The sequence below is a fragment of the Octopus bimaculoides genome, chromosome 19 (assembly GCF_001194135.2).
Source record: "Octopus bimaculoides isolate UCB-OBI-ISO-001 chromosome 19, ASM119413v2, whole genome shotgun sequence".
NCBI lineage: Eukaryota > Metazoa > Mollusca > Cephalopoda > Octopoda > Octopodidae > Octopus > Octopus bimaculoides.
This window is the reverse complement of record NC_068999.1, coordinates 26,443,388-26,461,395: the sequence shown is the minus strand read 5'-3', so window position 1 is coordinate 26,461,395 and position 18,008 is coordinate 26,443,388. Positions and strand designations below refer to the sequence as shown.

Sequence of the window (18,008 nt, the reverse complement as noted above, 5' to 3'; positions counted from 1 at the left end):
GCCTATATAAGACTCATACATACAAAGACATTCACACTTTAAGAATAAAACAATCACTCAGTTTGTTTGAATGTTTAGTATATTCCTTTTCAAAGAGAAAAAAAAAAAAACCTAATAGATGCTAAAAGTAACCGCAAGGTAACTGATCTAGAATTATATTTTTATATTCAAAGTTAATTCTGATTTTAATTTTTATAGACTCTTCGAATATATATAACATCAGTCATGGACATGGAATGCATGCCCCTAAATAAATGTGCATACATATACAAATATACATACACAAAAGAAAACAGAATCAAATTTTTAAATTAGATTGCTTAAAACTTTATATATATATATTATACACCCTACCTAATTATGCAATGCAAGGTAAGGAATTTTTTTTTTCTTTGTTTCCCATGAAGGCTGAACTTTTTTCAGACAATTTAAATGAAATAAAATCTGCAAAGACATCAGCTTGCAGAAAATTTAAATCAGAAGCAATAACAACAGTAAGTGATGTAGAAAGCTCCAGCCAATCCATGTTTTGTTTTAACTGATTGATATTCAGACTGATATTACTAAAACAGTAATGATGATGACGACGACGACAATGATGATGATGATGACAACAATGATGATGATGATGACAACAATGATGATGACAATGATGATGATGACAACGATGATGATGACGACAATGATGATGATGATGATGAAGAAGATGACAATTATGATGTTGATATAATAATGATAGGAGAGAGAATAAAACAAATAAAAATGGTGGTGGTGGTGGTGGTGGTGGTAGTGGAGCTGGTAATGTTTCCCAACCGTTAAATTGAAGATGATTCGCTCTGAAAATAAATGAAAAATATACCATTAATTATTATAAGAGTAGTAAGTAGTCATGTTATTTGAAAGGCAACAGTAAAACATTTTATCAGTCCTAGGGTTCTTTACCACCTGATAAATCCTACCATCAACTATACTATGTAACAAATTTTTGATTTTTTTTTGGTAAGTGTTATTTCCTATTTGCATCCATCTAGAAATCAAAGGAAATTACTGTTATTGCCTTCAAAATTTGCTTTTGTAACCTGAACATCAATGATTTGAAACTGACCTATCTATAATACATTAAAAGTCAGCTTGAATCTTGCTTGCTTGTGTGCTTGCCATGTTATCCAGCCAAACTGGCACATATTGGGAAAATACTATGAATTAAGTTTACCCTGAAATGTTAATACAAACGGAATAAAACAAGTGGGTTTTTGAGATATTAGAGGTTTTTGGGGTATAATTACCCAAAACAGTGCATAATGGGAAAATATCCTGAAAATAATCTTAATCCTAGAAGAGAAGAAACTCTTATCTTTCGATTAGACACACTGACTTGACAATGAAAAATATAATTTGCTTTTTATAGTAAATGTTTCTATTTTCACTTTTGTTAAACACAATATTTTAATCATTTAGAAATATTTTTAAGTGAATGTGATTTCAAAAATGTAAGTTGTTTGTACAGTAAGTATTTATATTTTTGCTTTCTTTAAGCACAATATTTCAATGTCTTTTTAAAATTATTTTCAAGTGAATACCATTACAAAAATTTTTTTGGCATATTTAAAAAATATTTTAAAGTGAAAATGACTTTAAAAATATGGTAAATATTTTGTGAAAGACCCGTTTGTAACCTTGGTGTGAAATAGTGTTTTTCCATAGTTTTTTTGCGAGTGCATTCAACATATCTCACCTCCAAAAATTTGGTTGCTATTTTTAGCATACGCTGCTACTACATAACAGCTATGTGTGATAAAGAACCCTCAAATACCTGTTATGTGGTAGCAGGGTGTGCAAGAAATAGCAGCCAAATTTTTCCTTTTCTGGGGAAAGGAACCGTTTATACATGATTTTGATATCACATTCATTGAAAGCATGTGAAATAACCTGGAAAAAAAACCCCACAAAACAAAACACCATTGCTGGGAAACTCAGAGTTTCCCAGTGACCCAATGGGTCATGGGTAGTCTAGTTTTCCATTACATTTCAGACAGATTCAGTGCTGAGTTGCTGAAACTGAAATATCATTATAGCAAATATTCTCTTCAATACCACAGATTTGCTTGTTAGTTGCTTGACCTTAACCACTTGAGCATATCCCCTAGTGGCTGACAATATGTGCATCTCTGATCATGAGCAAGAATAGTGGGGGACCATTGTAGTCATGTGTTGAGAGGGATTCTTTGGGACTTGAATAAATGTAACAAAAGCAAAATTTGAAGGAAATATTCGCCATTTTTCATACTTTCTAGGGGTAAACAAATAGGAAATAACAGTTGCTATCCAAGGACAAAAATCATGTTACACAGTGCTATCTTTAGAATATGCTAAATCCTTAAGATCAAATATTCTAATAGTCTGATATTTATTATCAAACACATCAACATTCAGCTTAACCTATACTATCATATATCCTATCAGACTAATGAATCCTTTCTATAAAATATATTAATCAGTTTGATAAATTATTATCATATAACTTGGGCAACTGATCAATGCTTACAATGAAACTGTTAACTGGAGAATAAGGAATAATTTTTGCAATCCTTTCTACAGAATTTTGATTTTGTATGGCTGAGGTTATTGGGTAATGGATTAACAATCAAGAATTCAGCATTTTATATACTATCAATGTGACTACATTGTGGCTGTGCCTAAGACAATCTTAAATGGACCAGTACAACAAATTGCCACTGTGGTTTTCAACCAATTTTTTACTTATGGACCCTTTTGGGGTTCCTATTTTACTAAGGCCCTTATAGTCATTCAGTATCTAAAAACTTTTATTAAATTTTTATGATTAAGTATTACAAATTGTATAAAAATTGTTTATATATTTTGTGTATTGTAGAAGTATAACCAATTTACTACAAATAAATTTTAACAACAAAATCTTATATGAATCCCCCAAGGGTCATATGGACCCCAGTTGAGAACCACTGACCTAGAGAATAGAAACAGCTGTCTTCTGTAAGAAGTTGTAGCATTGTAATATTGAAGACTGTTTCATGTTAAGTTTATTATGGTGTCTGTTCTGGGGGAAATTTGTTTCTGGCTATTCTATTTGCTTATTCTATTAGTTTAACTACTTCATTTCAGTTTTATTTGGTGAACTCCTCCTTGCTATGTTCCACTATGCAGTACATTTCCATCCAGCATGCATCACCATTTTCCTAGCAAATCCTTCTTCCTCTAATGATTTCATTTCCTCCTCTCTTCTTTTCTACCTCTCTCTCTCTCTCTCTCTCCTCCTTTTTATCACTCTTACATGCTTCCATTCTCAATTGTTTATACTTCTTTCTTCTTGGTTAAATTGCTCACTATACTTAAATACCTCTAAAATTAACTGGTAAACGTAGACTCTTTGATAAGTTGATTAAAGATTCAGGTACTCATAATTACATTTTGCAAATTCAATCTCTAAACAGAGATCTTGATTGGCATTTGTCTAAAGAATGGAGATCATTAAATCCAAGATATTTATTGTGATACAAACAGTCCAAACCAAAATATTGTTTTATAGCTTTCCAGCAGTGCAGAATAATTATACAATAAACATTTCAAAACTAAGACTCATATACTTTTTATTTCATCAAACTGGTAATTTTTGAGGGACAGTTAAAATCTTGCTTAATATTTCAAATTGTTCTGAATAAAACAATTAAGTCTGAGGAAACTACTGATGATCTGCATTGACAAACATAAGATCAATCATGCTCACAAAATAAGTTTCTTTTACCATGAGAAGAGAATGTCAATGCTTTAGATAAAGATAACAGAAGACTTTGCCTGAAACATCAGAATTGTTTTCTCTTCACAGCAGATAACTATTTTCATTTTTTTAACAAAATAATCTGACCATATTTGTGGAAATGTTATAAAAATATTAAACATACCAAGAAGATGTATTCATACTGATATACCATCTAACTTGCTTGTCTTCAAACATCTAAAAAGCCATCAGCATCTTTATCGTTGTCTTTTTCTCCATCATAAAACTCATTGACTGGTTCAATTCTGAAATTAAAAAAATTATTGTATATATTTATTATTGCTAGAAATATATCATCTCAGAAATCTAAACCATGATATAGGGTCATAGAGAAGGGTAGTGTAATAGGGTGAGGTTATTACATTTATTAGATTGGATTGTTAGAAGCTTTTCAAAAGACAAATGCCAGAAAAATCCAAGTTCATGAACAGATCCAACACTAATTATCTGGACACACCCAATCCAAACCAGCTAACAAAGATGATATTTAAATAAAGAAGAGAAGCAAATATAATTTACATTCCAGTCATACCAAAAAAGTAAAAAGAATAATAAATATTGTAATAATACTAATGGATTAACTGAATGCATTTTGTTATCTAAATGATGAAATAGCTGATATACCCACAATTTGTGTTACTAAGTAAGTGTTACATGTGATTTCATTAGATAAACAGAATGAATTTTGTACTCTCAGAATGTTTTTTCCTCATTTCTATAACATTCTACTCTTTTCAAAAATTATAAAAAATTATCAAATGTTAGAGTTAGTAATAACAACTTTGAATTTCAACAATTTTCAAAAGCAGCAAATCAAAAAAAAAGCTACAAGCATGACCATATTGCAGACTTTGAACCAGAGTTTTTCAATTTCCAATAATGTAAACAACTCCAACAACTATAATGGAAACAATGATATCCAGAAAGAGAATGGAGTGAAAACTTTTAAAATGAATCCCTGCACTGGTGGTACTGCCTGAGCTGCCTAACCTCCGGTGATGGCATATTCCTCTCTACACAAGGGGACTCCACTGATGGTGACGTGACCCTGCTCTGTCTGGACAATGCCTTGGCCTTGATCTCCTATCTCAGGTAGTCACAGCAAATTATCATCAAGGTCCTAAAGGCTGCTGATGCTTTTGTGGCCTAGTCTATTGCAAGTCAACTGCTCCCTTCCTGTCCCCTTTCACTTTCGGTCCATACTCAACCCAAATCTTCTAGAAAATCGGTAGATTTCTTTGAAAACTTAGGAATTGCATTCATGAAAAAAAAGATGTAGGCTAATCTTGGTAGCCTTGATGTTATCTATCAATCATCATTACCAGATGATCTTAAGCAACAGTGTTACTGATTCCACAGTCACATGGAAGTTTACTACTACTACTTGGCTTACAACTTGAACACACACCAAACACCTGGAAGCAAAGTTTGGTGGCACTTATACCTACATATTACAGGCAGTTCAGCTTATTCTTCAGTAAAACACCTAACCAAACAAAGACTATGCAATCATTTTTCAATAACTGATGTCATTAGACAGAGAGCAAGAAAGAGGTATGCAATACAACAGTACTGGAGAGTTAGATAAGAACTCATCAGTGACGCCAACTTATGGATACTCTGGCATGGATATATTCAGGTTAGTTGTCCAACAAAAACCTTCACTGACAAGATGCTAACTTCTGACTTCCCAAATATTATGTGGGATCATGGCAGCTGGTGTGACTGAGTCAGGCAAATCCAAGCAAGTTCAAACAGATGAAAGTAGTTTCAAATATAATAGATTTATATAAACTTTTTAGATACTGTTGTGGCTGTGTGGTAAGAAGCTTGCTTCCCAACCACATGGTTCCAGGTTCAGTCCCACTGCGAGGTTCTTTGGGCAAGTGTCTTCTACTACACCCTCAGACAGACCAAAGCCTTGTGAGTGGATTTCGTAGACAGAGACTGAAAGGACCCTGTCATATGTATATATGCACATGTGTTTGTGTCTTTGTCCCCTATCACTGCTTGACAATGGGTATTGGTTTGTCTACATCCCTGCAACTTAGCAGTTTGCTAATGAAAATGAACAGAATAAGTACCAGGCTTTGAAAAAAAAGTACTGGGTATCAATTCCTCCCACCACTGAAAATTCTTCAAAGTAGTGACCCAGCATAGTCACAGTCTAATGACTTTAACAGGTATAAAGTATAAAGCTGTTTTCCAAATATCCTCTTTAATATATTATTAAATATAATTGTAGTTGTTTTATGAAACATGTCTAACTCATGATTACTTCAGGATTGAATTGAAACATATTTGTTAAAATATATTCTAACAAAATGTTAAGAAAGATTTTACAAGCAAAAGATTTTTCAAGAGGTCTGTACCGTCGATCTATTTCTTCTTGATGATTTCGGACATCAGGATCCAATTCAGTCTTCAGATCAAATCCTACAAAATCTGGGCCAACATCTTGCATTTGAACACTTGGAGCATGAGCCACATTCTTTAAATTATCATTCACTGTCATTCGAATGTTATCTAAATACTAAAATAGAAAAATATTTTCATGTTAAAAAACAAAAAAAAATTCTGTAAATCTTAACTGCTGATTAAATAAATAAAATTGTTAATTAATCTATGCAAGTTTAGAAATTTCAAGCCTCTTTCAGAACTTCCTCTTCAGCAAAAGCAGTTGAAATTCAAATCACTTATTTATATAACACTTTCTTTCAATTATTAACAATATAATTTGTGGTAGCCAAAACAAATAAAGCTAGTACTGACATGCATGTTGTTGTTATTTAGCCCTAGGTCAGCACCGACTGAACAAACCTATGATCAAAAACATAACCATGATCCCCATCTTTTTAGGGATATCAAATCACAGTATTTAATATGCCTTTCCTTTTTTTACAACAATAGGGTAAAATTTGAGAGACTTGGTTATTATTTCAAGCAGATCTAGCAATCATATAGAAACTCTTTTGTTAGCTCATGATCTGCATGTTAATTACCAAAATGGTTAAATTAAAGCTGTCTAGTGGAGTATACTCTAAACATTTTGTAAATATTATACATCCAATTTTTTTGCATCATCACTATCAGAAAATACAATATTTAAAATTTTTATTATGAATATAATGATTTTTTATATAACTTACATTAATGTTATATATCATATATTTTATAATCATTTATACAGCATTGAGCAGTTAAAGAAGTAAAAGAATACCAATAATCATAAATCAGATCTTTCCCTTTTCATGGGCAGCTCAATTAATAACTAGATAACTAAGTGTAGAAAACTAAACACTTTGAAACTTCGTATACTGGTAGAATGTGTCATATACAACATCTTTTACTCTTAACGTTGTTGAGAAAAGTTTCTATTTACGAAGTTATTTTGTGTTAAAGTTGTTGTATTTCGGTAATTTCAACCAATCAATGACGTGTATTCAGGTGAATAAAATTACTGTTGTTGTTAGTCAACAACAACTATTGGCAGTGTACGTGCATTTGTATTGGTTTTTAGCTTTAGGGGGTTAGGGTTAGGGTATTAGGGTTAGGGTTAGGGGTTAGGGTTAGGATTTTAGGGCTAGGGTTATGGAAAAAAGTGAAAAATGAAGAAATTGGAGGGGGGAGGAGGAGGGGTAAGGGGGTAACTTTCAAAATTCTGATTTTTGGCAATTTTCCAGTATCTCCGTATCCGAAAAGCTGGGTTTTTGGCAAAAAAAAAAATTTTTAAAAAACAATAATTTGCAAGAAAATGGCGGAGGGAGTCTTTCCGAGAGTAGTAGCTGTAAAACAGGGAAAAAACCTAAAAGCAGTAGAAATGCACAAACAATTATGGGGGGTCATGAAGTAAACGTGCTTCAGATACACTAGTTTATTCATATGAACATAACTGAGATGAAATATGTCATACATAACAGTGACAAACGAAATATACACCGCCAGAAGTTGTTGACAAACAACAGCAGTAACTTTATTCAGCTCAATAGACGTCATTGATTGGTTGAAATTACCCAAACACGACAACTTTAACATGAAATAACTTCGAAAATACAAACTTTTCTCAACAATGCTAAGAGTAAAAGATGTTTTATATGACACATTCTACCAGTATCCAAAGTTTAAAAGTGTTTAGTTAAAAAACAATGAATTTATTGACCTGCTGATCAAAAGGAAAAGATCCTATAAATCTTTGTGTCTATCTGTCTCTCTCCTCTCTCTCTCAGGTATTATATATAAATAAATATTTTAAAATTTTAATACAGAAGATGGAGTGTAACTAGATGCATTTATTAGCACAACAATCGTTTTGGCTTCATTCTGCACTGCTTCCCAACGGGCATGAAACGATGTAATAATACCAGATCCAATGCACAGTAAAAGAGAACCTTGTCAGGTGATATAAGATGCTTCACAAGTTCCCAGATTTATATTTTATTTTTGCTTCAAGTTATATGCTAATGGTGTGAATCAACAGTTCAGACACATTTGGTAGAATGAGGCAGTTGTTGTCAAGAAAAAAAGAAGATAATAAAAAGACAAAGTATTTAATATGAATAGGGGTGGGGATGTTTATATTTGTGGTCAAGAAGTCATTGCTAAAAAATAAAAAATTACAAAGAATCTAGTGTATATGGCATTAGATTGAATGACTCTAGCATGCGTAAGCATTTGGTGGCTGGCTAGAGGAGTCAAGCATAACACCATGGTCAGATTCCAGTCTTTAGACTTTGTGGCAGCCAATACCTACTCACATGTACAGACAGATAGACAGACATTCACACACATACATATGTATACGTGTGCGCACACGCCTGTATACATTCATGCACACATGCACCCACTCACACGCATACACATACATACATATTGCCAGACACGTTCACTCACTCATGTACACAGACATGCACATACCCATATACACAGTGGTGCCAACCTACTCGTGTACATATACACATCCCTCTATATTTACATGCACACACCCCTACACACATGTGGGTACAGCATAGAATGAAGGCAAAACGATTGTTGTGTTAATAAATACTTCTAGTTACACCCCGTCTTCTGTATAAATCTTTTAAAAAAGGGACCCTACATGTGCCTTGAATTTCTGGATGCAGATCCAATGAGGAATACACAGTATCGCTGATGATGCCTGATAGCCATAAGTGGTGACCGTGCTCTGCAGGCACACTGCCTGGGACTTACCCTGAAACAACGTTTGGATACTGCATTTAACACCTACTTTCTAAACCTTAATTCTTTAATTCTAAATTTGTCTTTATATATATATATATATATATATATATATATATATATAATAATAATAATAATAATAATACAAATAAAATATATATATAGGCATACATACATACATGTACATACTGACATATACATGTATGCATGGGTACAGGATGTCACAAACTTTTTTTTGTGAACAAGAGAAACAAATGGAAACAACACAAGTAACATAAAGAACAACCCTTCATCAGCTGTTGGCTGTTTATCTACTCCACATTTTGAACAATTCACGACAATATGTGCCTTTGAGAAAACAGTTGCTCCCGCAAACCAAAATAAAATAAAATTTGGGATTTTACAGAGGGTCAAAATTGGTAACAAAAACAGGACAATGAAACAAATAGTGAGGGCTGCTAAACCAGATGGGGTAAGGTGGCAAATGCTGAGGAACATTCTTTGACAGGAGAGGAGACAGACAAGAATACGTCTGGTCTGTGCAACATCATCATCATCATTATCACCGTTTAAAGTCTGCCTTCCATGCTAGCATGGGTTGGACTATTTGACTGAGGACTGGTGAACCAGAGGGCTACACCAGGCTACAATCTGATTTGGCAGAGTTTCTACAGCTGGATGCCCGTCCTAACGCCAACCACTGTGAGAGTGTAGTGGGTGCTTTTACGTGCCACCGGCACGAGGGCCAGTCAAGTGGTGCTGGCAACGGCCATGCTCAAAATGGTGTATTTTACATGCCACCTGCACAGGAGCCAGTCCAGCGGCACTGGCAACGACGTCGCTTGAATGTCTTTTCACATGCCACTGGCACAAGTGCCAGGAAGGCGATGCTGGTAACGATCACACTCAAATGGTGCTATTTACGTGCCACTGGCACAGAAGCCAGACAGCTGCTCTGGCAACGATCACGCTCGGACGGTGCTCTTAGCGCTCCACTGGTACAGGTGCCATCATGATTTTGCTTTCACTTGCCCCAACAGGACTTTGCAAGCCGAGTCCAATGAAGGAGAGGTTGGCATGAGTGCTAGTCGTTGAATTTGGTTCGATTTCGATAATTTGGTTCGATTTTGATCATTTGGTTCGATTTTGATCATTTGGTTCGATTTCGATAATTTGGTTCGATTTGACTGAAAGAAAAGAAAGATGAGCATGTGTGGAAAAAAGAAGATGGACGATGGTCACGTGTGAGCAACGAGTGTAAAAGTGGAAGAGGGACAGATAGAAAATGGTGAAGGGGAGAAAAATAGAATTAGAGAAAGGATGAGAGGGAAAAAAATGAAAGGGAGAGAAGGTGAGTTCTCTAATTCTTTTTTTCTCCCCTTCTCTCCTTTTCGTTTTTTAACCTCTCATCCTTTCTCTAATTCTTTTTTCTCCCCTTCACCGTTTTCTATCTGCCTCCCTTCTCTCTCTCTCTCTCTTCCTCTTTTAATCTCTCATTGCTTACACGTGACCATTGTCCATCTTTTTTTCCACACATGTTCATCCTTCTTTTCTTTTGGTCTGTTGCACAGACCAGACGTATTCTTGTCTTTCTCCTCTCCTGTCAAAGAATGTTCCTCAGCATTTGCCACCTTACCCCATCTGGTTTAGCAGCCCTCACTATTTGTTTCACTCTCCTGTTTTTGTTACCAATTTTGACCCTCCGTAAAATCCCAAATTTTATTTTGGTTTGCGGGAGCAACTGTTTTCTCAAAGGCACATATCGCAAACAAAAAAGTTTGTCTTCGTATTTCATGTTGTTTTCAGATTTCAGATTTCATGTTGTTTACGTTTTGTGACGTCCTGTACCCATATAAGCATATATATGTCAGTATGTACATGTATGTATGCCTATATATATATATTTTATTTGTATTATTATATGACTGAACGCCATATAACCATTTCCAAGTAAGTTTGACTATATATATATATATACATACACACACACACACATAACAATAATGTAACCTTCATATAATTAAGGTATCTTCAGCTTGATGAGTAGCTAGTGGAATACCCCTCATTGAGTAATTATTACTTCTGAGGATCTACAAGATAGGAAACATGAAGCCTGGATTTTACCTGCTCCACCTTCTCAATTTGGATTTTTATTTGCATTCATAGCAAACCTATTTGCCATTCATGAACTATAAAAATACTCTTTCCAGTTTATTGAGCTTTGATGTCAATAAATTATTATTGTTCCAGAAAGTCGTTTTTTATACCTACCACAGACTGCTCAAAGTTTACTAACTTTCTACACCTAGATCCTTGGATCTGACAATTATATAGCAATATATATATACATGTATATAACCATTTATCAGACAAAACAAGAGATACAGGAACATGGTCATGAATACAGTGTGTCTGTACATATTATAACTGATGACAGGTTTTACTATGGTTCTTATGTACTAGAATTTGTAGCTAAATAAAATTTTCCATAAATATATTCCCTCCTTGTTGAACTTCAAAACATTTACATTGAAGACATTTTTACACAGAGACTGAAATCTCTCCAATGTCAGCAAGAATAGATCTTCTGTGATCAGATCATTTTTATTTGTTATCACCAATCAACATCTCCAGGTATGATCATTATATTCAACATATTGTACAAACACTTTTATGCAGAGATAGTTTTATGAGATACCATTATATATGTTTTATGAACCTTCTAGTTACACTGCTTTTATAACATTTATCTTTTGATGAGACATAAGACCATTTGATTTTAAGTGAGGCAGATAGTCAATTAAAATGGTCTTAAATATCTTACTGGTCATTATTATTATTTTCAAACTAAGTGGGATGGAACTGAAGTGATTTCATTTTAACACTACTTTTTAATATTGATATCAAATTTTAGCACAAGGCCAGCAATTTCGTGGGAGGCGGTAAGTCAATTACACTGACCCCAGTACTCAACTAGTACTTATTTTATCAACACCGAAAAAATGAAAGGCAGAATTGACTTCAGTGAAATTTGAACATGAGGATACATGAAATGTCACTATGTATTTTGCCTGGCATGCTAAGGATTTTTCTAGCTCACCACCTTACTATTTTTTAATACTAGCAATATAAAATAACACTTATATTGTATCAGTAAAAACTGTTGCTCATTCTTAAGAAAAAATATTCATCAAATGAATAAACAAATAATTTAAGAGAAGAAATTTCAAGAATGTATTGATTCAGTTTTCCAAGTTATAAATCAGAACCTGGACCTTTAAAGAAAAAATGACTTAGTTAATAGAGAAATCTTGTCCTCATTATCATTCATTAAATCTTGATTCAGAAAAACTTTAGAAAAAAATTTACTTCTTTTGTATTACAGTTCTCTTGTTTAGTTGTAATATCTGGATGGAGAGAAAAATCAGGGCCAAAATATTCCAAATATTCTGAAAAAAAAAAAAAAAAAAAAAATCAATACATTAAACACAAATAAAAAACAAATCTTAATTTCAGAATTCTAACACACAAAAAATACAAAATACAAGAATACGCTTGATGTTCATCAATTCTCACTCCAATAAGTAAAAGTATTTTAAAACAGTTTCAAAATAATGAAAAGAATAACTCTTACAAAAAACAATCTAATCTTAATGTGTGAAATACTTCAATATCTAAAAGAAATCCTTCTGTTATAAACCTATCTATTTTTATTAAATTTCATTTTTCATTTCCTTTCTTTTATACAACCTGTAGCTCTCTCTTGGCATATAATGGTGAAAAGAGATGGGCTGTGCACAAAGTTTAGAAAAAGAAAACATTTTGTTTCCTATTTTAATCAATAATCTTTGAAAAGAAATGTTGGATATCTTAACTTACAAATACATACCAGAGAGGAGACACACAAAAAATTAAACAAAACCAATGTTTTTGTTGGTTAATACAGAACAATGATAGTGGTGCACAATGATCAGAATTAACTTTTCTGGTTGAATACTATTACTCAAATACTATCCTTGGTTAAGTTGTAGTGTGTACCATGAAGGAATTCCAATCCCTTCCATGTTAGCTGGTAGGCCACAGGCAGGATTTGAACTCGGAATACAAACAGCTGAAACATATACCACAAGCTTCATGTCTTACATTCTTACAATTCCACCACTCCACTCCACTCCACTGCTCTAAACTGGTATTTCATTTATTAAGCCCAAAAAACAAAAGGAGAAGTCAACCACAGCAAGATTTGGTCTCAGAATGCAAAAAGCCAGAGTAAATACCATAAGACATTTTTTACAACACTCCAAACACTTCTGTCAATTTGATGCCCTACAGTAAATTATAATAATGTATTCATAAAGAAGAGTAATGCAGTACATTTATGAATTTGTTTTGCAAGATTTCTGATGAGAAACTGTGTTGAAACAGATATTGTTATATTTCAGGATGGTAATTTTTTTTTTTTTTTTTTTTTCCAAATTAACACACACACATATATTTGTTCTTCCCTCATTTATTACTATTCTTATTTTGTCTTATGTTCATTGTTTGCAAATTTTTCACCACACATCTGTGACCTCTGCAACGAATTTTTCTATTCACATGTATCCTCCTGCTCTGCTTAGTCCATTCTGTTCTTCTATGAATGTTTGGATTACTCAAATGCTAGACTTGGTTAAGTTGTAGTGTGTACATGAAGTGATTCCAATCCTTTCCATGGACTAAGTAGAGCAGGAAGATACACATGGACAGAAAGGGTTGCTGAAGAGGTCATAGATGTGTGACAAAAGATTTCCAAACAATGGACATAAGACAAAATAAGAATAGTAATAAATGAGTGAAGAACGAATATATAGTGTGTGTGTAAATTAGGAAAAAAAAATTTTTTTTTTTAATGGTCATCTCAAAATATAACAATAATGTAGTAATTAATAATTTATACATTCAATGCACACATGAGTCTGTTACAGGTAAAATATTTGCACAATATGAAATTCCTGTACACACTAATTGCTAACAAATAGGGAGAAGATTACATCAACTCCATAGATCTCGTGTATTTATCCCTATTTCTCAAACAAGAAGAGAGCGTAAAAGCTGTACAGAAACTCATTCCTCTTATTCTAACTATATAAAAAGACATATTCTAACCAAAGGAAACATACCAATGTAAAAATCCCAGGCCATCATTTCAGCACACAATTCAATTAGCTTCATTTTAACCAAAGTGTAAACAGACACCACTTTACTTCTCAAGATAGTTTAAAATGGCATTAAAATCTTTGAACCACAAGTTCACAAAAATGCTCACATTTGAAGAACAATCAAAGTCATAGAAGTAAATATTAAACATTTTCCTTAACTTCTAATTAAACATTACAGATCTTTTCCCTTTGGCTGGCACATTTAAAAAATAATTTTTTTGTAACTAAACACTTTCAAAATTCATATACTGGTAGAATGTGTCACATCAAACATCATTTATTCTTGGTGTTTTTGAGAAAATTGCATATTTTCGAAGTTATTTCATGTTAAAGTTGTCGTATTTCGGTAATTTCAACCAATCAATGACGTCTAATGAGATGAAAACAATTACTACTGTTGTTTGTCGACAACAACTTCCGGCGGTATATATTTCATTTGTCACTGTTATTTATGACATCATTCATGTGTTTGTACTGGTTTTAGCTTTAGGGGGTTATGGTTAGGGTTTTAGAGTTAGGGTTAGGTTTTTAGGGTCAGGGTTAGGGTTAGGGATAGGGAGTTAGGGTTAGGGTTTTTTTCAGCTACTATTTTCGGAAAGACATTTTTGCCTCCCTCCCCCTTTAATTTCTTCATTTTTTCACATTTTTCCATAACTCTAACCCTAAAATCTCAACCCTAACCCTAAAACCTCAACCCTAACCCTAACTCTAAAACCCTAACCCTAATCCTAAAACCCTAACCCTAACCCTAAAAGCCTAAAGCTAAAGCCAGTAAACGCATGAACGATGTTATAAATAACAGTGACAAATGAAATATATACCGCCGATAGTTGTTGTTGACAAACAACAGCAGTAATTGTTTTCACCTCAATAGACGTCATTGATTGGTTGAAATTACCAAAATAGACAACTTTAACACGAAATAACTTCGAAAATAAACAATTTTCTGTAAAATGCCAAGAGTAAATGATGTTTTAAATGACACATTCTACCAGTATATGAAATTTGAAAGTGTTTAGTTACAAAAAATTATTTTTTCTATGTGCCAGCCAAAAGGAAAAGATCCAACATTACTTTATGATAAGCATTAAATGGAATACTTACCATTGTATGGCAAATCATTATTAATTTCATCATCCAACAAAACTGATGTTTCATAAGTCCAACAGCGAGCCACGTTCCTTTTTGTGTATCCTCCTCCACCTAATACTAACATTGGTAGACCATAACCTTTCACAACTCGAACACACTCACTGAAAAGTAATTTTTAGCAACAAGTTCATAAAATATAAAAAAAACTGAGTTTCATTAGAAGATAAATTAATGGTTTTTATATGCATCAATACAACTAATTAAAGTTTTGAATGTTAAAATTTGTTACTGACTTAAAACTATACAATTTCTATGGATTTCAATTAAGTCAAAGTATGCAATGCAACCTGAAGTCCAAAAAAACATTAGCTCTGTTCTTTTCTCAATATGTATGTGTGTGTGTGTGTGTGTGTGTGTGTGTGTGTGTGTGTTATATGAAATTATTTTAATTCTCTGTCAGAAGAATTACTAATAGGAGATATCTTACATGTTTTTTTTTTGTGTATATTTGTGTGACTGCTATTAGGAAATGAAATATATGTAATGAGAAATAAATAATACTAAATTTTTCCAGATTTCTGTTTTGATACACAGACACAAACACACACACATGTATGTATGTATATGCATAAATACATTATTACGTATTTGTTCATAACAACAAGGCTTTCACAAACAACAAGGCTATCCAAATATTTCAAGAAGTGGAGATTTTATATTATTTTATTGGAGACTAGTTCACAGAGTTAATCTTTCAATTGTAGATGAGCTTGTTCACAACAAATAATGATCAAGATTACTAGGGTTACAGACCTTCAAGACAGGTTAGAAAACCATATCTCACTTGTATGTTTTGTTTTTGCCTTGATTTCTACAGCTGAATGCTCTTCCTATCATCAACCTTTTTACAGACTGGACTGGGTGAATTTTATCATCTCACCAGTACTAAGGAGGTTGTCATGCCCTCAACAAAACTAAACAGTCCTTTCAACCAGTTGTCAACTTTCTGCTCATTTGCCAACCACTTCATAGTGTGCTGGACACATTTCATCATGACCCAAATACTGGCAATGTTGCCTTGTTCTCGATACTCTATGGTGTGTTTGTTCACTCAAGTGAGAAGATTAATAAAAAAAAATCAAATGTTTTAAATAAAACACTTTTAATCTTCAAGGGAAACCAACAGAGCAATGCTTTCATTTCAAGAATAAATGGATAAATGTATTCCTACTCTGGTTTTGTATCACATAGCCTGTTTACTGATAGTGATCTGTTTGGCAATAAATCTTTATCCAGTATAATTTAGCACTTGCAGACAGGAAAAGATGCACATTCAATTATGTTTTCAAAATACATTAAAACGTGTATTTTTCTTAATAAAGTACTTTATTTTTTGAAACTAACAGAAATGTTCATAGCTGTGTGTTACAGATCAATTGCTTGAAAGACCTAATAGTAGTTGCTTCTTGTTATTACTGATTTCTTTTCATTAGGCAGTCTTACAGAGGCAATGAGAGATGTTGAGTCTCATGGTGGTGATGACAAGTGAATGAGACATTTGGCAATTTGCTGTGCTTCAGAAGACACATCAAGCCAAGTGAAATTGTAGTCGTGGCCAGTGCCAGTAACACATAAAAGGCAGCCATGCTAATGACACCTTAAAAGGCACCCATGCCGGTGACATATAATAGGCACCCACTACACTCTGTGGAGTAGTTGGTGTTAGGAAGGGTATCCAGCCATAGAAACCAAGCCAAATCAGACTGGAGCCTGGTGCAGCATGGAAAATGAACGCTAAATGATGATGATAAAGAAGGATTTGCAATGAAGGGAGAAACAAGCATAGTTAACAGCCATCCTTTCTTTAACAATAATAAAGAACTTAACGAAATATATGTAGCAAAATACAAACTCTGTCGGTGACATGAGAAAAGTATCCCCTACACACTGTAAAGTGGTTGGCAATAGGAAGGAAATCCAATCATAGAAATCATGCCAAAGTTGACACTGGAGCTCAACAAAGATCTTCTCGAAATGTCCAACCCATGCCAGCATGGAAAACAGATGTCAAATGATGATGATAATAATGATGCCAACCAGGTTTTTGTTCTTTAGCAATTTATTACAGGAACTAAGTGAAGGAAACTAAACTATGACTGAAAACAAATAGCTAAGCCTTACTGCATTTAAAAGAATTTCCATCAAAACAGCCAATGTAAGAAATGGACCAACTTATTTTACAATAAACACAAAAATACAGAAAAAAAACATGAGAATTTAAATAAGATTCATGAGTGTATATTGTTCTTAAAGTAGCTATTCCAATAAAATAAGTCACCTTTTAGAGTATCTCAAACAGTGAATTTCAGAAAATCAAAAGGTAAGTAAAAATAAGTTCACCATTCTGATCAGGAAAACTAATAACTGCACATTTCCAAGAAGAAAATACATACCCATGACCTCTGACACTTAAATTAAAACAGCCCAATCGATCACTTCCTAAGGAATCTGCACCACACTACAAAAGTTGGTAAAAAAAGACAAAAGGTTTATACAAAATAATAAAAAATACATATATATCATCAGTATTTCTACCTACCTACTACCTACTAACAGCTTATGTATATGATGTGTGTGTGTGTGTGTGTGTGTGTGTGTGTGTGTGTGTGTGTGTGTATATATATATATATATATATATATATATA

At 33.2% G+C, this 18,008-nt stretch overlaps 1 protein-coding gene across 1 annotated transcript in view; it reads right to left on the bottom strand.

Annotated features, from left to right (window-relative positions):
- Positions 1-286: 286 nt before the first annotated feature.
- The window catches only part of LOC106883266 (histone deacetylase 3), a 55,864-nt gene continuing 38,142 nt past the window's right edge, over positions 287-18,008 (bottom strand). Inside the window, exons 10-15 of the mRNA XM_052974630.1 lie at positions 17,757-17,821; positions 15,316-15,464; positions 12,380-12,459; positions 6,187-6,347; positions 3,939-4,059; positions 287-836 (exon numbers count right to left, since the gene is read on the bottom strand). Of these exons, the coding sequence (XP_052830590.1) occupies positions 3,984-4,059; positions 6,187-6,347; positions 12,380-12,459; positions 15,316-15,464; positions 17,757-17,821 (531 nt within the window). The 3' untranslated portion in view covers positions 287-836; positions 3,939-3,983. The remainder of the gene's footprint in view (positions 837-3,938; positions 4,060-6,186; positions 6,348-12,379; positions 12,460-15,315; positions 15,465-17,756; positions 17,822-18,008) is intronic.